The 22081-nt window shown below is 52.6% G+C and overlaps 1 protein-coding gene across 1 annotated transcript in view; it reads right to left on the bottom strand.

Annotated features, from left to right (window-relative positions):
• Window positions 1-22081, bottom strand: part of LOC140422575 (myosin-6-like) — a 232384-nt gene that overhangs the window by 41802 nt on the left and 168501 nt on the right. The window contains 6 exon segments of the mRNA XM_072507581.1: window positions 7047-7173; window positions 9291-9680; window positions 12273-12363; window positions 13775-13920; window positions 17116-17292; window positions 20311-20553. Of these exon segments, the coding sequence (XP_072363682.1) occupies window positions 7047-7173; window positions 9291-9680; window positions 12273-12363; window positions 13775-13920; window positions 17116-17292; window positions 20311-20553 (1174 nt within the window).

Here is a 22081-nt window from a genome sequence, read left to right as displayed (position 1 = left end):
TCTCAAACTCTCACACTCGCTCGCAAACTCTCACGCTCACTCAAACACTCTCACACTAACCCACAAACTTGCACACTCATTCACAAACTCTCACACTCACTCACAAACTCTCACACTCGCTCACAAACTCTCACACTCGCTCACAAACTCTCACACTCACTCAAACACTCTCACACTAACCCATAAACTCTCACACTCACTCAGAAACTCTCACACTCGCTCACAAACTCTGACACTCACTCAGAAACTCTCACACTCACTGACAAACTCTCACACTCGCTCACAAACTCTCACACTCACTCAGAAACTCTGACACTCACTCAGAAACTCTCACACTCACTGACAAACTCTCACACTCGCTCACAAACTCTCACACTCACTCAAACACTCTCACACTAACCCATAAACTCTCACACTCGCTCACAAACTCTCACACTAACCCACAAGCTCGCACACTCACTCACAAACTCTCACACTCGCTCGCAAACTCTCACACTCACTCAAACACTCTCACACTAACCCACAAACTTGCACACTCATTCACAAACTCTCACACTCACTCACAAACTCTCACACTCGCTCACAAACTCTCACACTCGCTCACAAACTCTCACACTCACTGACAAACTCACACACTCACTGACAAACTCACACACTCACTCGCGAACTCGCACACTCACTCAGAAACTCTCACACTAACCCACAAACACGCACACTCGCTCACAAACTCTCACCCTCGCTCGCAAACTCTCACCCTCGCTCGCAAACTCTCACCCTCGCTCGCAAACTCTCACACTCGCTCCAAACTCTCACCCTCGCTCGCAAACTCTCACACTCGCTCGCAAACACGCACACGCGCTCGCAAACTCTCACCCTCGCTCGCAAACTCTCACACTCGCTCCAAACTCGCACACTCGCTCGCAAACTCTCACACTCGCTCGCAAACTCTCACACTCGCTCGCAAACTCTCACACTAACCCACAAACTCTCACCCTCGCTCGCAAACTCTCACACTCGCTCGCAAACTCTCACACTCGCTCGCAAACTCTCACCCTCGCTCGCAAACTCTCACACTCGCTCGCAAACTCTCACCCTCGCTCGCAAACTCTCACACTCGCTCGCAAACTCTCACACTCGCTCGCAAACTCTCACACTCGCTCACAAACTCTCACGCTCACCGACAAACTGTCACACTCACTCAAACACTCTCCCACTAACCCACAAACTCTCACACTCGCTCGCAAACTCTCACACTCGCTCGCAAACTCTCACACTCACTGACAAACTCTCACACTCGCTCGCAAAATCTCACGCTCACTGACAAACTGTCACACTCACTCAAACACTCTCCCACTAACCCACAAACTCTCACACTCACTCAGAAACTCTCACACTCGCTCACAAACTCGCACACTCGCTCACAAACTCTCACACTCACTCAGAAACTCTCACACTAACCCACAAACTCTCACACTCGCTCGCAAACTCTGACACTCACTCAGAAACTCTCACACTCACTGACAAACTCTCACACTCGCTCACAAACTCTCACACTCACTCAAACACTCTCACACTAACCCATAAACTCTCACACTCGCTCGCAAACTCTGACACTCGCTCGCAAACTCTCACACTAACCCACAAACTCTCACACTCGCTCGCAAACTCTCACCCTCGCTCGCAAACTCTCACCCTCGCTCGCAAACTCTCACACTCGCTCGCAAACTCTCACACTCGCTCGCAAACTCTCACACTCGCTCGCAAACTCTCACCCTCGCTCGCAAACTCTCACCCTCGCTCGCAAACTCTCACCCTCGCTCGCAAACTCTCACCCTCGCTCGCAAACTCTCACACTCGCTCGCAAACTCTCACCCTCGCTCGCAAACTCTCACCCTCGCTCGCAAACTCTCACCCTCGCTCGCAAACTCTCACCCTCGCTCGCAAACTCTCACCCTCGCTCGCAAACTCTCACCCTCGCTCGCAAACTCTCACACTCGCTCGCAAACTCTCACACTCGCTCGCAAACTCTCACACTCGCTCGCAAACTCTCACACTCGCTCGCAAACTCTCACACTCGCTCGCAAACTCTCACCCTCGCTCGCAAACTCTCACCCTCGCTCGCAAACTCTCACCCTCGCTCGCAAACTCTCACACTCGCTCGCAAACTCTCACCCTCGCTCGCAAACTCTCACACTCGCTCGCAAACTCTCACACTCGCTCGCAAACTCTCACCCTCGCTCGCAAACTCTCACACTCGCTCGCAAACTCTCACACTCGCTCGCAAACTCTCACCCTCGCTCGCAAACTCTCACCCTCGCTCGCAAACTCTCACTCTCGCTCGCAAACTCTCACCCTCGCTCGCAAACTCTCACACTCGCTCGCAAACTCTCACCCTCGCTCGCAAACTCTCACCCTCGCTCGCAAACTCTCACCCTCGCTCGCAAACTCTCACCCTCGCTCGCAAACTCTCACACTCGCTCGCAAACTCTCACACTCGCTCGCAAACTCTCACACTCGCTCGCAAACTCTCACACTCGCTCGCAAACTCTCACACTCGCTCGCAAACTCTCACCCTCGCTCGCAAACTCTCACCCTCGCTCGCAAACTCTCACCCTCGCTCGCAAACTCTCACACTCGCTCCAAACTCTCACCCTCGCTCGCAAACTCTCACACTCGCTCGCAAACACGCACACGCGCTCGCAAACTCTCACCCTCGCTCGCAAACTCTCACACTCGCTCCAAACTCGCACACTCGCTCGCAAACTCTCACACTCGCTCGCAAACTCTCACACTCGCTCGCAAACTCTCACACTAACCCACAAACTCTCACACTCGCTCGCAAACTCTCACACTCGCTCGCAAACTCTCACCCTCGCTCGCAAACTCTCACACTCGCTCGCAAACTCTCACACTCGCTCGCAAACTCTCACACTCGCTCGCAAACTCTCACACTCGCTCGCAAACTCTCACACTCGCTCGCAAACTCTCACACTCGCTCGCAAACTCTCACACTCGCTCACAAACTCTCACACTCGCTCGCAAACTCTCACCCTCGCTCGCAAACTCTCACACTCGCTCGCAAACTCTCACACTCGCTCGCAAACTCTCACACTCGCTCGCAAACTCTCACCCTCGCTCGCAAACTCTCACACTCGCTCGCAAACTCTCACACTCGCTCGCAAACTCTCACACTCGCTCGCAAACTCTCACACTCGCTCACAAACTCTCACGCTCACCGACAAACTGTCACACTCACTCAAACACTCTCCCACTAACCCACAAACTCTCACACTCGCTCGCAAACTCTCACACTCGCTCGCAAACTCTCACACTCACTGACAAACTCTCACACTCGCTCGCAAAATCTCACGCTCACTGACAAACTGTCACACTCACTCAAACACTCTCCCACTAACCCACAAACTCTCACACTCACTCAGAAACTCTCACACTCGCTCACAAACTCGCACACTCGCTCACAAACTCTCACACTCACTCAGAAACTCTCACACTAACCCACAAACTCTCACACTCGCTCGCAAACTCTGACACTCACTCAGAAACTCTCACACTCACTGACAAACTCTCACACTCGCTCACAAACTCTCACACTCACTCAAACACTCTCACACTAACCCATAAACTCTCACACTCGCTCACAAACTCTCACACTCACTCAAACACTCTCACACTAACCCATAAACTCTCACACTCGCTCACAAACTCTCACACTAACCCACAAGCTCGCACACTCACTCACAAACTCTCACACTCGCTCGCAAACTCTCACACTCACTCAGAAACTCTCACACTAACCCACAAACTCTCACACTCGCTCACAAACTCTGACACTCACTCAGAAACTCTCACACTCACTGACAAACTCTCACACTCGCTCACAAACTCTCACACTCACTCAAACACTCTCACACTAACCCATAAACTCTCACCCTCGCTCACAAACTCTCACACTCACTCAAACACTCTCACACTAACCCATAAACTCTCACACTCGCTCACAAACTCTCACACTCACTCAAACACTCTCACACTAACCCATAAACTCTCACACTCGCTCACAAACTCTCACACTAACCCACAAGCTCGCACACTCACTCACAAACTCTCACACTCGCTCGCAAACTCTCACACTCACTCAGAAACTCTCACACTCACTCAGAAACTCTCACACTCACTGACAAACTCTCACACTCGCTCGCAAACTCTGACACTCACTCAAACACTCTCACACTAACCCATAAACTCTCACACTCGCTCACAAACTCTCACACTAACCCACAAACTCTCACACTCGCTCACAAACTCTCACACTCACTCAGAAATTCTCACACTCACTGACAAACTCTCACACTCGCTCATAAACTCTCACACTCACTCAAACACTCTCACACTAACCCATAAACTCTCACACTCGCTCACAAACTCTCACACTCGCTCACAAACTCTCACACTCGCTCACAAACTCTCACACTCACTCAAACACTCTCACACTAACCCATAAACTCTCACACTCGCTCACAAACTCTCACACTCACTGACAAACTCTCACACTCGCTCACAAACTCTCACACTCACTCAAACACTCTCACACTAACCCATAAACTCTCACACTCACTCACAAACTCTCACACTCGCTCACAAACTCTCACACTCGCTCACAAACTCTCACACTCACTCAAACACTCTCACACTAACCCATAAACTCTCACACTCGCTCACAAACTCTCACACTCGCTCACAAACTCTCACACTCACTCAAACACTCTCACACTAACCCATAAACTCTCACACTCGCTCACAAACTCTCACACGCACTCAAACACTCTCACACTAACCCATAAACTCTCACACTCGCTCACAAACTCTGACACTCACTCAGAAACTCTCACACTCACTGACAAACTCTCACACTTGCTCACAAACTCTCACACTCACTCAAACACTCTCACACTAACCCATAAACTCTCACCCTCGCTCCCAAACTCTCACACTCACTCACAAACTCTCACGCTCGCTCACAAACTCTCACACTCACTGACAAACTCTCACACTCGCTCACAAACTCTCACACTCACTCAAACACTCTCACACTAACCCATAAACTCTCACACTCGCTCACAAACTCTGACACTCACTTAAACACTCTCACACTAACCCATAAACTCTCACACTCGCTCACAAACTCTACACTAACCCACAAACTCTCACACTCGCTCGCAAACTCTCACACTCGCTCGCAAACTCTCACGCTCACTCAAACACTCTCACACTAACCCACAAACTCTCACACTCGCTCACAAACTCTGACACTCACTCAGAAACTCTCACACTCACTGACAAACTCTCACACTCGCTCACAAACTCTCACACTCACTCAAACACTCTCACACTAACCCATAAACTCTCACACTCGCTCACAAACTCTGACACTCACTCAGAAACTCTCACACTAACCCATAAACTCTCACACTCGCTCACAAACTCTCACACTCACTCAAACACTCTCACACTAACCCATAAACTCTCACACTCGCTCACAAACTCTCACACTCACTCACAAACTCTCACACTCGCTCGCAAACTCGCACACTCGCTCACAAACTCTGACACTCACTCAGAAACTCTCACACTCACTGACAAACTCTCACACTCGCTCACAAACTCTGACACTCACTCAAACACTCTCACACTAACCCATAAACTCTCACACTCGCTCACAAACTCTCACACTAACCCACAAACTCTCACACTCGCTCGCAAACTCTCACACTCGCTCGCAAACTCTCACGCTCACTCAAACACTCTCACACTAACCCACAAACTCGCACACTCATTCACAAACTCTCACACTCACTCACAAACTCTCACACTCGCTCACAAACTCTCACATTCGCTCACAAACTCTCACACTCACTCAAACACTCTCACACTAACCCATAAACTCTCACACTCGCTCACAAACTCTCACACTAACCCACAAACTCTCACACTCGCTCTCAAACTCTCACACTCGCTCGCAAACTCTCACGCTCACTCAAACACTCTCACACTAACCCACAAACTCGCACACTCATTCACAAACTCTCACACTCACTCACAAACTCTCACACTCGCTCACAAACTCTCACACTCGCTCACAAACTCTCACACTCACTCAAACACTCTCACACTAACCCATAAACTCTCACACTCACTCAGAAACTCTCACACTCGCTCACAAACTCTGACACTCACTCAGAAACTCTCACACTCACTGACAAACTCTCACACTCGCTCACAAACTCTCACACTCACTCAGAAACTCTGACACTCACTCAGAAACTCTCACACTCACTGACAAACTCTCACACTCGCTCACAAACTCTCACACTCACTCAAACACTCTCACACTAACCCATAAACTCTCACACTCGCTCACAAACTCTCACACTAACCCACAAGCTCGCACACTCACTCACAAACTCTCACACTCGCTCGCAAACTCTCACACTCACTCAAACACTCTCACACTAACCCACAAACTTGCACACTCATTCACAAACTCTCACACTCACTCACAAACTCTCACACTCGCTCACAAACTCTCACACTCGCTCACAAACTCTCACACTCACTGACAAACTCACACACTCACTGACAAACTCACACACTCACTCGCGAACTCGCACACTCACTCAGAAACTCTCACACTAACCCACAAACACGCACACTCGCTCACAAACTCTCACACTCGCTCACAAACTCACTCAGAAATGCTCACACTCACTCTCACACTCACTCACACACTCTCTCACAGACTGGCACACTGACTCAGAAACACTCACACTCACTCACACACTCTCACACTCACTCACACACACTCACTCACGAACTCGCACACTCACTCAGACTCACACTCGCTGGGCCCTGTTGCCCAGTGAGGTCGGGTTTGGTTGGGTATCAGCATTCACCCCCACACCCCTCCCTGCGCCGGGACGTGCAAGGCGCTATGTCAATGCGGGCTGTGCCTCAAGCTGTGACCTTACCGTTCTCCGCCTGCAGTTTTGCCTTGTTCGTGGCGAAGTCGTTGAGCGCCCTCTGACCCTCCTCTGATTTGGTTCGGTAATCGTTCATCTGATCTTCGAGGGACCGACTCATCTTCTCGAGGTTAATCTGCAACAGCGAGGGAGCCTCGCCTCACTATCCGAGGGTAAACAGTCCTTCCCACACCTCTCTCCACTTTCCCCACCTTCCTCCCCACCCTCAGTCCCTCCCTCTGCCCTCCAATCCCCTACAACCCTCCCTACCTCTGTAACCTCCTCCAGCCTCCTACACCCTCCCTATCTCTGTAACCTCCTCCAGCCTCCTACACCCTCCCTATCTCTGTAACCTCCTCCTGACCCCTACAACTCTCCCTACTCTGTAACCTCCTCCAGCCCCTACAACCCTCCCTATCTCTGTAACCTCCTCCAGCCTCTACAGCCCTCCCTATCTCTGGAACATCCTCCAGCCGCTACAACCCTCTGGGGTCTCTGCCCTCCCCTTACACTTCTTTCTATTCTCATTTGTCCTCCTCCCATAATCAAAACTGACAATTACTCTCCAGGTGACCCTCAGATTCTCCAGTTTACAATTAGTCTCTCGGTGACCCTCAGATTCCCCAGTTTACAATTAACCTCTCGGGGCTGGTTTAGCACAGGGCTAAGTTGCTGGCTTTGAACGCAGACCAAGGCAGGCCAGCAGCACGGTTCAATTCCCGTATCATCATCCCCGAACAGGCGCCGGAATTTGGCGACTAGGGGCTTTTCACAGTAACTTAATTTGAAGCCTACTTGTGACAATAAGCGATTTTCATTTCATTTTTTTCATTTTAGGTGACCCTCAGATTCTCCAGTTTACAATTAGTCTCTAGGTGACCCTCAGATTCTCCAGTTTACAATTAGTCTCTAGGTGACCCTCAGATTCTCCAGTTTACAATTAGTCTCTAGGTGACCCTCAGATTCTCCAGTTTACAATTAGCCTCTAGGTGACCCTCAGATTCTCCAGTTTACAATTAGCCTCTAGGTGACCCTCAGATTCTCCAGTTTACAATTAGTCTCCAGGTGACCCTCAGATTCTCCAGTTTACAATTAGTCTCTCGGTGACCTCCAGATTCTCCAGTTTACAATTAGCCTCGAGGTGATCCTCAGATTCTCCAGTTTACAATTAGCCTCTAGGTGACCCTCAGACTCTCCAGTTTACAATTAGTCTCTAGGTGACCCTCAGATTCCCCTGTTTACAATTAGTCTCTCGGTGACATTCAGATTCTCCAGTTTACAATTAGCCTCTAGGTGATCCTCAGATTATCCAGTTTACAATTAGCCTCTAGGTGACCCTCAGACTCTCCAGTTTACAATTAGTCTCTAGGTGACCCTCAGATTCTCCAGTTTACAATAAGCCTCAAGGTGACTCTCAGATTCTCCAGTTTACAATTAGCATCTAGATGACCCTCAGATTCCCCAGTTTACAATTCGTCTCTAGGTGACCCTCAGATTCTCCAGTTTACAATTAGTCTCTAGGTGACCCTCAGATTCTCCAGTTTACAATTAGTCTCTAGGTGACCCTCAGATTCTCCAGTTTACAATTAGCCTCTAGGTGACCCTCAGATTCTCCAGTTTACAATTAGCCTCTAGGTGACCCTCAGATTCTCCAGTTTACAATTAGTCTCTAGGTGACCCTCAGATTCTCCAGTTTACAATTAGTCTCTCGGTGACCTCCAGATTCTCCAGTTTACAATTAGCCTCTAGGTGATCCTCAGATTCTCCAGTTTACAATTAGCCTCTAGGTGACCCTCAGACTCTCCAGTTTACAATTAGTCTCTAGGTGACCCTCAGATTCCCCTGTTTACAATTAGTCTCTCGGTGACATTCAGATTCTCCAGTTTACAATTAGCCTCTAGGTGATCCTCAGATTATCCAGTTTACAATTAGCCTCTAGGTGACCCTCAGACTCTCCAGTTTACAATTAGTCTCTAGGTGACCCTCAGATTCTCCAGTTTACAATAAGCCTCAAGGTGACTCTCAGATTCTCCAGTTTACAATTAGCATCTAGATGACCCTCAGATTCCCCAGTTTACAATTCGTCTCTAGGTGACTCTCAGATTCTCCAGTTTACAATTAGCCTCTAGGTGACCCTCAGATTCCCCAGTTTACAATTCGTCTCTAGGTGACCCTCAGATGCCCCAGTTTACAAGTAGCCTCCAGGTGACCCTCAGATTCCCCAGTTTACAATTAGTCTCTAGGTGACCCTACCTTGGCCTTGATGACCTGCTCCATGCTGGAGGACACGTCGTCCAGCTCCAGCTTTAACTCGCTCTTCTCCTTCTCCAGCTTCTGCTTGACCCGCTGCAGGTTGTCGATCTGCTCGCCCAGCTCCGCCGCCGAGTCCGAGTGCTTCTTGCGCAGGGCGGACGAGGTGGCCTCGTGCTGGAGGGTGGCCTCCTCAAAGTCGCGCCGCAGCTTGAGGAACTCCGCCTCCCGCTTCTTGTTCATCTCCACCTGGGCCGAGGTGGCCCCGCCCGCTTCCTCCAGCCGCTCGCTGATCTCCTCCAGCTCGCGGGACAGTTCGGAGCGCTGCTTCTCGATCTTCGCCCGGGCCGTGCGTTCGGCCTCCAGCTCCTCCTCCAGCTCCTCAATACGCGCCTGACAGAGACGGGAAGACAGCATGAGACCATAAGACATAGGAGCAGAATTAGGCCACTCGGCCCATCGAGTCTGCTCCACCATTCAATCATGGCTGATATTTTCTCATCCCCATTCTCCTGCCTTCTCCCCATAACCCCTGACCCCCTTATTGATCAAGAGCCTATCTATCTCTGTCTTAAAGACACTCAGTGATTTGGCCTCCACAGCCTTCTGGGGCAAAGAGTTCCACAGACTCACCCCCCTCTGGCTGAAGAAATCCCTCCTCATCTCTGTTTTAAAGGATCGTCCCTTTAGTCTGAGATGGTGTCCTCTGGTTCTAGTTTTTCCTACAAGTGGAAACATCCTCTCCACGTCCACTCTATCCAGGCCTCGCCGTATCCTGTAAGTTTCAATAAGATCCCCCCTCATCCTTCTAAACTCCAACGAGTACAGACCCAGAGTCCTCAACCATTCCTCATACGACAAGCTCTTCATTCCAGGGATCGTTCTTGCGAACCTCCTCTGGACCCTTTCCAAGGCCAGCACATTCTTCCTTAGATACGGGGCCCGAAACTGCTCACAATACTCCAAATGGAGTCTGTCCAGAGCCTTATACAGCCTCAGAAGTACATCCCTGGTCTTGTATTCTAGCCCTCTCGACATGAATGCTAACATTGCAATTGCCTTCCTAACTGCCGACTGAACCTGCATGTTAACCTGAAGAGAATCGTGAACAAGGACTCCCAAGTCCCTTTGTGCTCCTGCTTTCCGAAGCCTTTTCCCATTTAGAAAATAGTCTGTGCCTAAATTCCTCCTTCCAAAGTGCCTAACCTCACACTTTTCCACAATGTATTCCATCTGCCACTTCATTGCCCGCTCTCCTAGCCTGTCCAAGTCCTTCTGCAGCCCCCTTGCTCCCTCGATACTACCTGCCCCTCTACAGAGGGTATCATCTGCAAACTTAGCCCCAAATCAACATCGGCGACGGAATCGACTGAGGGTGAGCGTGACAAAACCGAGTGAGGGCGAGAGAGAACAGAGCGAAGAAGAGAGAGAGAAAGACAGAGAGAGAGAGAGAGACAGCGGGACAGACAGAACTGATGGAGAGAAAGACAGAGAGGAGGAGAGGTGGCGAGGTACAGGGAAAGAGGCACAAAAAGATAGAGAGAGAGATGGAGGCAGAGAGGGAGAGACAGAGAGAGAGACAGAGAGAGAGACAGACAGAGAGAGAGACAGAGAGAGAGACAGAGACAGAGACAGAGAGAGACAGACAGAGAGAGACAGAGAGAGAGGCTAAAAGCGAGAGGCAAAAAGCGAGAGGCAGAGAGCGAGAGAGAGACAGAGAGAGAGAGACAGAGAGAGAGAGACAGAGAGAGAGAGACAGAGAGACAGAGACAGAGAGAGAGGCAAAAAGCGAGAGGCAAAAAGCAAGAGACAGAGAGAGAGAGACAGAGAGAGACAGAGAGAGAGAGACAGAGAGAGACAGAGCGAGAGACAGAGAGAGAGAGAGACAGAGAGAGAGAGAGACAGAGAGAGACAGAGAGAGACAGAGCGAGAGACAGAGAGAGAGAGAGACAGGGAGAGAGAGACAGAGAGAGAGAGACAGAGAGAGACAGAGCGAGAGACAGAGAGAGAGAGAGACAGAGAGAGAGAGAGATAGAGAGGCAAAAAGCGAGTCAGAGAGCGAGAGACAGACACAGAGAGAGAGACACAGAGAGAGAGACAGAGAGAGCGAGATAGAGAAAGAGAGAGAGACAGAGAGAGAGACAGAGCCAGAGAGAGAGACAGAGAGAGCAAGATAGAGAAAGAGAGACAGAGAGAGACAGAGAGAGCAAGATAGAGAAAGAGAGACAGAGAGAGACAGAGAGAGAGACAGACAGAGAGAGAGAGAGACAAAGAGGGAGACAGAGAGAGAGAGAGAGAGAGGGAGAGAGAGGGAGAGAGAGACAAAGAGGGAGACAGAGAGAGATAGAGACAGAGAGGGGGACAGAGAGAGAGAGGCAGAGAGAGAGAGAGAAAGAGACAGAGAAAGACAGAGAGAGACAGAGACAGAGAGAGACAGAGAGAGAGAGAGAGAGAGGCAAAGAGAGGGACAGAGAGAGACAGAGAGAGAGAGACAGAGAGAGAGAAACAGAGAGGGAGAGAGAGGGGAGAGAGAGAGAGAGACAGAGAGAGAGACAGAGAGACAGACAGAGAGGGAGAGAGAGAGAGACAGAGAGAGAGACAGAGAGAGAGAGAGAGATAGAGAGGGAGAGAGAGAGAGAGAGACAGAGAGTGAGAGAGAGAGAGAGAGAGGCAAAGAGAGGGACAGGAAGAGACAGAGAGAGAGAGAGACAGAGAGAGAGAAACAGAGAGGGAGAGAGAGGGAGAGAGAGGGGAGAGAGAGAGAGAGACAGAGAGAGACAGAGAGAGAGACAGAGAGACAGACAGAGAGGGAGAGAGAGAGAGAGACAGAAAGACAGACAGAGAGGCAGAGAGAGAGAGAGAGACAGAGAGGGAGAGAGAGAGAGAGACAGGGGCAGAGAGAGAGAGACAGAGAGAGAGAGAGAGACAGAGAGAGAGAGAGTGACAGACACACAGAGAGAGGTTTAAACGTCCGTTGTAACCCACCTGAAGCTCTTTGAGTTTCTTCTGAAGTTGAATACCCAGTGCCTGTTCATCTTCAATCTTGCTGTTGAGGTGACTCATTTCAAACTCTTTCCTGCCAACAAAGATCACAGAAACGATTCAAGATACCATCGGAGAGTTCCCACCTCCGTCAGCCTGATTTTTAATTCTCCGCGTCCCCCCCCATTCCCTCCCTCATCCCAATTCCTCAGGAGAGACACTGGAGGTTTTCCAGACAATCGCACTTCCTCAGAGGACGAAGTCTTGGACAGACAGCGAGACAAAAAGTCACTCTTGCCACCGGCTCGGCCTACTGCGGCCTGGGAGGCCTAAATGTACAAGCATCTGACGAAGAGAGCAAAGAAAAGTACAGCACAGGAACAGGCCCTTCGGCCCTCCAAGCCCGTGCCGACAATGCTGCCCGTCCAAACTAATATCTTCGACACTTCCGGGGTCCGTATCCCTCTATTCCCGTCCTATTCATGTATTTGTCAAGATGCCCCTTAAATGCCACTATCGTCCCTGCTTCCACCACCACCTCCGGTAGCGAGTTCCAGGCACCCACGACCCTCTGTGTAAAAAACTTGCCTCGTAAATCTCCTCTAAACCTTGCCCCTCGCATCTTAAACCTATGCCCCCTAGTAATTGACCCCTCTACCCTGGGAAAAAGCCTCTGACTATCCACTCTGTCTGTGCCCCTCATAATTTTGTATACCTCTATCAGGTCGCCCCTCAACCTCCTTATTTCCAGTGAGAACAAACCGAGTTTATTCAACCGCTCCTCATAGCTAATGCCCTCCATACCAGGCAACATTCTGGTAAATCTCTTCTGCACCCTCTCTAAAGCCTCCACATCCTTCTGGGAGTGTGGCGACCAGAATTGGACACCGTACTCCAAGTACCGACCAATCCGCCCACCCACGCACCCTCATTCGCAGCGGTTGGCAAGACCGCGATCATATTGAACGCCACCAGCATTAAGGGGCGGGGGACGTGACCTCGCCAGCCCTGTCGAAGAAGGGAGGGGCGTGACGGGTGTGGTGATACACATCACTCTAATTACACAAAGGGCTAATGTACTTACACTACACCTAGCTAGACACTAGAGGGAACCCCAGAGACATGACACACAGGCAGTCAACCAATAGGTCAGTGAGATAGGACACGACCAATGGGCATTCACGATACACACAGAGGTGACACTACCACAGGCGGGCATTACGCCAACCCATATAAAAGGACACATCACACGTGCTCAGTCTCTTTCCAGTGGAGACTCTCAGTGAGTACAGACACAGGGTTGATTGAACATCACTCCCACCACGTGGATTGTAGCAGACTGGTTTGTCAGTCTTGAGTCGCTACAACAGGAGCATCGAACACAAGTAACAGAATCATGAACAGTAATAAATGCGTTAGAGCTACCTCCCTTTGTCAGAGCGCACATCGGCTACGGCAAGAGCATAACGAAACAACGGGGAAGAGAAGCAAAGCTGGGAGCGTACTTTTTCAATTTCTCCTCCACCTGCTGCTTGTCATTCTCCAGATCCATGACATTCTCCTGGGATAATTTGAGGTCCCCCTCCAACTTCCTCTTCGCTCGTTCCAAGTCCATTCTCACCTTTTTCTCTTGCTCCAAAGAGCCCTCCAACTTTTTTTTTGGGGGGGGGGGGGGAGGAGAAGAAAGAGACAAAGACGATCGAGTCAGTGAATTGGTTCCCCCAATGTTTCCCGCTCCAGATCTCCTTCTCCCCTGTCGCCCATCCCGCACGTTGACCCCCTCGTGCGCAAGAACCTCGCCTTTCGCCTGTGTGACCTGACCCCCAACCTTTAACCCCTGACCCCCACCCCCCCCCCCCCTCCCCATCGCCCCCTGCCCTAGACCTGAACCGGAACCCAACCCTGTAACCCAACATAACCGGAGGCCGGAACCCTGACCACTCGCCCTCCTCCAATCCCAATCAAATCCCAATCCCTAACCTTTCACCCCAATCCTAAACCTTGACCGCCATTTTGAAAGGATGCCCCCGATCTATAAGTGAGCTTGTGCCCACCTCCCCCCCCCCCCCATACACACACACACACACACCCATGGGCAATGTCACCACCCCCACATACATGGGCGTTTGGGGTTCAGTTTGGGATCAAGGTTTGGAGTTCAGAGGTCCGGTGGAGGCTGGGGTTAAGGGTTGAGGGCTGCGCTCGGGGTTGAGGGTCAGAGTTCGGGGTCAGGGTCCAGGGTTGAGGGTTGCGCTCAGGGTTAAGGGTCAGAGTTCGGGGTCAGGGTCCGCGGCTGAGGGTCGGGATTCGGGGTCAGGGTTCAGGGTCGGGATTAGCATCGCGGTCAACGGTCAGGGTTGAGGATGAGGGTTCGGGGCTGGGATGAGGGTCGGGGGTCAAGGGACAAAGTTGAGGGTCAGGGTGCAGGGTGGAGGGCCTCAGGGTTGGGGCCCGAAATGGAGGCAAATACACAGCAACATGGGAACGAGGAAAGGAAGTGGCGAATTAAGCCTCTCCACCATTCAATCAGATTTCTTCCTGGTCTCAAATCCACCGCCTTCATCAAACCATTTAATGTCTCCAATTCCACTCCACTATGGAGCAGGGAGTTCCGCAAATTCACCACCCTCTACTTGAAGTAGCTCCTCCTCATCTCAGTCCTACGTCAACCGCCTCTCAACCGATATCTGTGGCCTCGATTGCCGCACACCAGGGGGAAATATGGGGGGGGGGAGGGATTCTCCCAAATGGAGCCCGATTGTTCGCGCCGTCGTGAACCGGGCCCGGGTACGACCACAGGGGGCTTCATCAATCCCTTTTAGCATTTCATACACCTCGATCAGTTCCCCTCTCATCCTTCTAAACTCCGGCGTGTCGAAGCCCAAACATAGAACATAGAACATAACAGCGCAGTACAGGCCCTTCGGCCCTCGATGTTGCGCCGACCTGTGAAACCACTCTAAAGCCCATCTACACTATTCCCTTATCGCCCATATGTCTATCCAATGACCATTTGAATGCCCTTAGTGTTGGCGAGTCCACTACTGTTGCAGGCAGGGCATTCCACGCCCTTACTACTCTCTGAGTAAAGAACCTACCTCTGACATCTGTCCTATATCTATCTCCCCTCAATTTAAAGCTATGTCCCCTCGTGCTCGACATCACCATCCGAGGAAAAAGGGTCTCACTGTCCACCCTATCCAATCCTCTGATCATCTTGTCTGCCTCAATTAAGTCACCTCTTAACCTTCTTCTCTCTAACGGAAACAGCCTCAAGTCCCTCAGCCTTTCCTCATAAGATCTTCCCTCCATACCAGGCAACATTCTGGTAAATCTCCTCTGCACCCTTTCCAATGCTTCCACATCCTTCCTATAATGCGGTGACCAGAATTGCACGCAATACTCCAAATGCGGCCGCACCAGAGTTTTGTATAGCTGCAACATGACCTCATGGCTCCGAAACTCAATCCCTCTACCAATAAAAGCTAACACACCGTACGCCTTCTTAACAACCCTCTCAACCTGAGCGGCAACTTTCAGGGATCTATGTACATGGACACCGAGATCTCTCTGCTCATCCACACTGCCAAGAATCTTACCATTAGCCCAGTACTCTGTCTTCCTGTTATTCCTTCCAAAATGAATCACCTCACACTTTTCTGCATTAAACTCCATTTGCCCCCTCTCAGCCCAGCGCTGCAGCTTATCTATGTCCCTCTGTAACTTGTAACATCCTTCCGCACTGTCCACAACTCCACCGACTTTAGTGTCATCTGCAAATTTACTCACTCATCCTTCTACGCCCTCCTCTAGGTCATTTATAAAAATGACAAACAGCAGTGGCCCCAAAACAGATCCTTGTGGTACACCACTAGTAACTGGACTCCAGTCTGAACATTTCCCATCAACCACCACCCTTTGTCTTCTTCCAGCTGGCCAATTTCTGATCCAAACTGCTAAATCTCCCTGAATCCCATGCTTCCGTATTTTCTGCAGTAGCCTACCGTGGGGAACCTTATCAAACGCTTTACTGAGATCCATATACACCACATCAACTGCTTTACCCTCATCCACCTGTTTGGTCACCTTCTCAAAGAACTCAATAAAGTTTGTGAGGCACGACCTACCCTTCACTAAACCGTGTTGACTATCTCTAATCAAATTATTTCTATCCAGATGATTATACATCCTATCTCTTATAAACCTTTCCAAGATTTTGCCCACAACAGAAGTAAGGCTCACTGGTCTATAGTTACCGGGGTTGTCTCTACTCCCCTTCTTGAACAAGGGGACAACATTTGCTATCCTCCAGTCTTCTGGCACTATTCCTGTAGACAAAGATGACTTAAAGACCAAGGCCAAAGGCTCAGCAATCTCCTCCCTAGCTTCCCAGAGAATCCTAGGATAAATCCCATCCGGCCCAGGGGACTTATCTATTTTCACCCTTTCCAGAATTGTTAACACCTCCTCCTGATGAACCTCAAGCCCTTCTAGTCTAGTAGCCTGAATCTCAGTATTCTCCTCGACAACATTGTCTTTTTCCTGTGTGAATACTGACGAAAAATATTCATTTAGCACCTCTCCTATCTCCTCAGACACCAAGCACAACTTCCCACTCCTGTCCTTGACTGGCCCTACTCTTACCCTAGTCATTCTTTTATTCCTGACGTATCTATAGAAAGCTTTAGGGTTATCCTTGATCCTACCTGCCAAAGACTTCTCATGTCCCCTCCTGGCTCTCTTCTCAAACGGTTTAATCTCTTCTCGTACGTCAACCCTTTCATCCCAATCTCTAAATTTCCGCGCGGATCACTGATATAATTATACTTTAATATATTATACTTACATCGTCCACTTGCTGTTCCAGCTTGGCTTTGGACTTGGTCAACCCGTTAACCTTGTCCTCCTCGGCTTGGAGGTCGTCAAGGGTTTGTTGATGAGCCTCTTGGAGAGCCTTCTTTTCCTTGGTGAGCCTCGCGATAATCTCTTCCAGGGCCGCCATCTCCTCTGTTAAGTTCTTCACCTGAAAGAGGATGTCAGACGGTGACTCAATAGGCCGCCGGACGGCAAGACTAAATTGGCAGGCTTAATCCCGGGCCCTGGCCTAGCTACAGTCACAAAGGGAGGCCTGTTTTGCACGCCCAAGTCTGTTACACGGGAACAGGAGGAGGCCCGTTCAGCGCCCCCTCCTCGAGTCTGTTACACAGGAACAGGAGGAGGCCCATTCAGCCCCCCCTCCTCGAGTCTGTTACACGGGAACAGGAGGAGGCCCATTCAGCCCCCTGTCCTCGAGCCTGTTACACGGGAACAGGAGGAGGCCCATTCAGCCCCCCCTCCTCGAGTCTGTTACACAGGAACAGGAGGAGGCCCATTCAGCCCCCTCCTCGAGTCTGTTACGCAGGAACAGGAGGAGGCCCATTCAGCCCCTCGAGTCTGTTACACAGGAACAGGAGGAGGCCCATTCAGCCCCCTCCTCGAGTCTGTTACGCAGGAACAGGAGGAGGCCCATTCAGCCCTCGAGTCTGTTACACAGGAACAGGATGAGGCCCATTCAGCCCCCCCTCCTCGAGTCTGTTACACAGGAACAGGAGGAGGCCCATTGAACCCCTCCTCGAGTCTGTTACACAGGAACAGGAGGCCCTTTCAGCCCCTCGAGCCTGTTACACAGGAACAGGAGGAGGCCCATTCAGCCCCCCCTCCTCGAGTCTGTTACACAGGAACAGGAGGAGGCCCATTCAGCTCCCCCTCCTCGAGTCTGTTACACAGGAACAAGAGGAGGCCCATTCAGCTCCTCGAGTCTGTTACACAGGAACAGGAGGAGGCCCATTCAGCCCCCCCTCCTCGAGTCTGTTACACGGGAACAGGACGAGGCCCATTCAGCTCCCCCTCCTCGAGTCTGTTACACGGGAACAGGAGGAGGCCCATTCAGCCCCCTCCTCGAGTCTGTTACACGGGAACAGGAGGAGGCCCATTCAGCCCCCCCTCCTCGAGTCTGTTACACAGGAACAGGAGGAGGCCCATTCAGCCCCCTCCTCGAGTCTGTTACACGGGAACAGGAGGAGGCCCATTCAGCCCCCCCCCCCTCCTCGAGTCTGTTACACAGGAACAGGAGGAGGCCCATTCAGCCCCTTGAGTCTGTTACACAGGAACAGGAGGAGGGCCATTCAGCCTCCTCCTCGAGTCTGTTGCACAGGAACAGGAGGAGGCCCATTCAGCCCTCGAGTCTGTTACACAGGAACAGGATGAGGCCCATTCAGCCCCCCCTCCTCGAGTCTGTTACACAGGAACAGGAGGAGGCCCATTCAACCCCTCCTCGAGTCTGTTACACAGGAACAGGAGGCCCATTCAGCCCCTCGAGCCTGTTACACAGGAACAGGAGGAGGCCCATTCAGCGCCCCCTCCTCGAGTTGGTTACACAGGAACAGGAGGAGGCCCATTCAGCGCCCCCTCCTCGAGTTGGTTACACAGGAAGAGGAGGTGGCCCATTCAGCTCCCCCTCCTCGAGCCTGTTACACAGGAACAGGAGGCGGCCCATTCAGCCCCCTCCTCGAGTCTGATACACAGGAACAGGAGGAGGCCCATTCAGCCCCCCTCCTCGTATATGTTACACAGGAACAGGAGGCCCATTCAACCCCTCGAGCTTGTTACGCAGGGACAGAAGGAGGCCCATTCAGCCCCCCTCCTCGAGTCTGTTACACAGGAACAGGAGGCCCATTCAGCCCCCTCCTCGAGTCTGTTACACAGGAACAGGAGGGGTCCCATTCAGCCCCCTCCTCGAGTCTGTTACACAGGAACAGGAGGAGGCCCATTCAGCCCCTCGAGCCTGTTACACAGGAATAGGAGGAGGCCCATTCAGCCCCTCGAGTCTGTTACACAGGAACAGGAGGAGGCCCATTCAGCCCCCCTCCTCGAGTTGGTTACACAGGAACAGGAGGAAGCCCATTCAGCCCTCTCCTCGATTCTGTTACACAGGAACAGGAGGCCCATTCAGCCCCTCGAGCCTGTTACACAGGAACAGGAGGCGGCCCATTCAGCCCCCTCCTCGAGTCTGTTACACAGGAACAGGAGGAGGCCCATTCAGCCCCCCTCCTCGTATATGTTACACAGGAACAGGAGGCCCATTCAACCCCTCAAGCTTGTTACGCAGGGACAGGAGGAGGCCCATTCAGCCCCCCTCCTCGAGTCTGTTACACAGGAACAGGAGGCCCATTCAGCCCCCTCCTCGAGTCTGTTACACAGGAACAGGAGGAGGCCCATTCAGCCCCCCTCCTCGAGCCTGTTACACAGGAACAGGAGGAGGCCCATTCAGCCCCCCCTCCTCGAGCCTGTTACACAGGAACAGGAGGAGGCCCATTCAGCTCCCCCTCCTCGAGTCTGTTACAGAGAAACAGGAGGAGGCCCATTCAGCCTCTCCTCGAGTCTGTTACACAGGAACAGGAGGAGGCCCATTCAGCTCCTCCTCCTCGAGTCTGTTACACAGGAACAGGAGCATGCCCATTCGGCCCCTCCTCAAACACATCTTTCGTTCCCTGATATTATTCATTAATTGAATATAAATTCCACCAGTTGCCTTGGTGAGATTTGAACCTGTGACTTTGCCACTGAATCAGCTGGATTCCTCGGCCTTGATATTCCCGTAACGCGTAGTTTGGATCAGTCAACTTTTCTATGTAAACAGTCACGCGGGACATTCCCGTAACGCGTAGTTTGGAACCAGTCAACTTTTCTATGTAAACAGTCACGCGGGACATTCACGTAACGCGTGGTTTGGATCCAGTCAACTTTTCTATGTAAACAGTCACGCGGGACATTCCCGTAATGCGTAGTTTGGAACCAGTCAACTTTTCTATGTAAACAGTCACGCGGGACATTCCCGTAACGCGTGGTTTGGATCCAGTCAACTTTTCTATGTAAACAGTCACGCGGGACATTCCCGTAATGCGTAGTTTGGATCCAGTCAACTTTTCTATGTAAACAGTCACGCGGCAGTTGCTGGTGCTGGCCAGGAGGTGGCGCTGCGCGGGGAAGGCGGGAGGCCTACCTTGTTCTCGGTGGCGTGTTTCTCCTTCTCCACCTTGGCCAAGGTCAGCTCGAGGTCGTCGATGTCCTTCTTGAGCTCCGAGCACTCGTCCTCCAGCTTGCGTTTCTTCGCGGTCAGCTCGGCGCTCATCTCCTCCTCGTCGTCCAGCCTCTCGGTCAGCTCCTTGACCTTGGCCTCCAGCCCGATCTTGTTCTTGATCAGCTGGTCGCAGCGCTCCTCCGCGTCCGTCAGGTTGTCTTGCTCCTGTTGGGCGGGAGGGTGAGGGGGAGGGGGGGGCGGGGTTGGCGGGAGGCGAAGGAGACACAAGATTTAGGTTGGTTCACCCGTCTGGATGTGGGGGAAGGGAGATGGAGAGTGAGGCAAGGAGAGGGGGAGATAGTGAGAGGGGGATGGACGGGGAGAGAGAAGGGAAGGGGGAGAGAGAGAGAAGAAGGGGGGAGAGACAGAGAGACGGGTGGAGAGCGAGACGGAGAAAGAGGGGGAGAGAGGGAGAGAGAGAGAGAGAGAGGGAGAGTAGGAGAGAGTGATGAGGGAGGAGGGGAGAGGGAGAGAGGGAGATGGGGAGAGACGGGGTGGGGGAGCGAGAGTGTTGGGGGGAGAGAGATACAGAAAGGGTGGGTGTCCAGACCCGGAGGAGACTGGGTGGAGGGGGCCAGGGTCGGGGGGTCCCAGCGTGGAGGGTCCAAGGGTGGAGGGTCCCAGCCCGGAGGGTCCCAGTGTGGAGGGTCTCCAGGTGGAGGGTCCCATTTTGGAGGGTCGGAGCATGGAGGGTCCCAGTGTGGAAGGTCCCTTGGTGGAGGGGATCCCAGCGTGGAGGGGGTCCCAGTGTGGAGGAGGTCCCAGGGTGGAGAGGGTCCCAGCGTGGAGGGGGTCCCAGCGTGGCGAGGGTGCCAGCATGGAGGGTGTCCCAGTATGGAGACGGGGTCCCAGTGTGGAGGGGGTCCCAGCGTGGAGGGGTGTTCCAGGGTGGAGGGGATCCCAGTGTGGAGGGGGTCCCAGTGTGGAGGGGGTCCCAGCGTGGAGGGGGTCCCAGCGTGGAGGGGGTCCCAGCGTGGAGGGGGTCCCAATGTGGAGGGGGTCCCAGCGTGGAGGGCGTCCCAGCGTGGAGAGGGTGCCAGCATGGAGGGTGTCCCAGTATGGAGACGGGGTCCCAGCGTGGACGGGGTCCCAGCGTGGAGGGGGTCCCAATATGGAGACGGGGTCCCAGCGTGGAGGGGGTCCCAATGTGGAGGGGGTCCCAGCATGGAGGGGGTCCCAGCGTGGAGAGGGTGCCAGCATGGAGGGTGTCCCAGTATGGAGACGGTGTCCCAGTATGGAGACGGGGGTCCCAGTGTGGAGGGGGTCCCAGCGTGGAGTGGGTCCCAGCATGGAGGTGGTCCCAGAGTGGAGGGGGTCCCAGCATGGAGGGGGTCCCAGCGTGGAGGGGGTTCCAGGGTGGAGGGGGTCCCAGCGTGGAGGGGATCCCAGCGTGGAGGTGGTCCCAGCGTGGAGGGCGTCCCAGCGTGGAGAGGGTGCCAGCATGGAGGGTGTCCCAGTATGGAGACGGGGTCCCAGTGTGGAGGGGGTCCCAGCGTGGAGGGGGTCCCAGCGTGGAGGGGGTCCCAGCGTGGAGGGGGTCCCAGCGTGGAGGGGGTCCAAGTGTGGAGGGGGTCCCAGTGTGGAGGGGGTCCCAGCGTGGAGGGGATCCCAGCATGGAGGGGGTCCCAGCGTGGAGGGGGTCCCAGCATGGAGGGGGTCCCAGCGTGGAGGGGGTCCCAATGTGGAGGGGGTC

Source organism: Scyliorhinus torazame, chromosome 5 (assembly GCF_047496885.1).
Source record: "Scyliorhinus torazame isolate Kashiwa2021f chromosome 5, sScyTor2.1, whole genome shotgun sequence".
Classification (NCBI taxonomy): Eukaryota; Metazoa; Chordata; class Chondrichthyes; order Carcharhiniformes; family Scyliorhinidae; genus Scyliorhinus; species Scyliorhinus torazame.
Note: the sequence above shows the minus strand (reverse complement) of the source record. Positions and strands in the feature narration are given on the sequence as shown.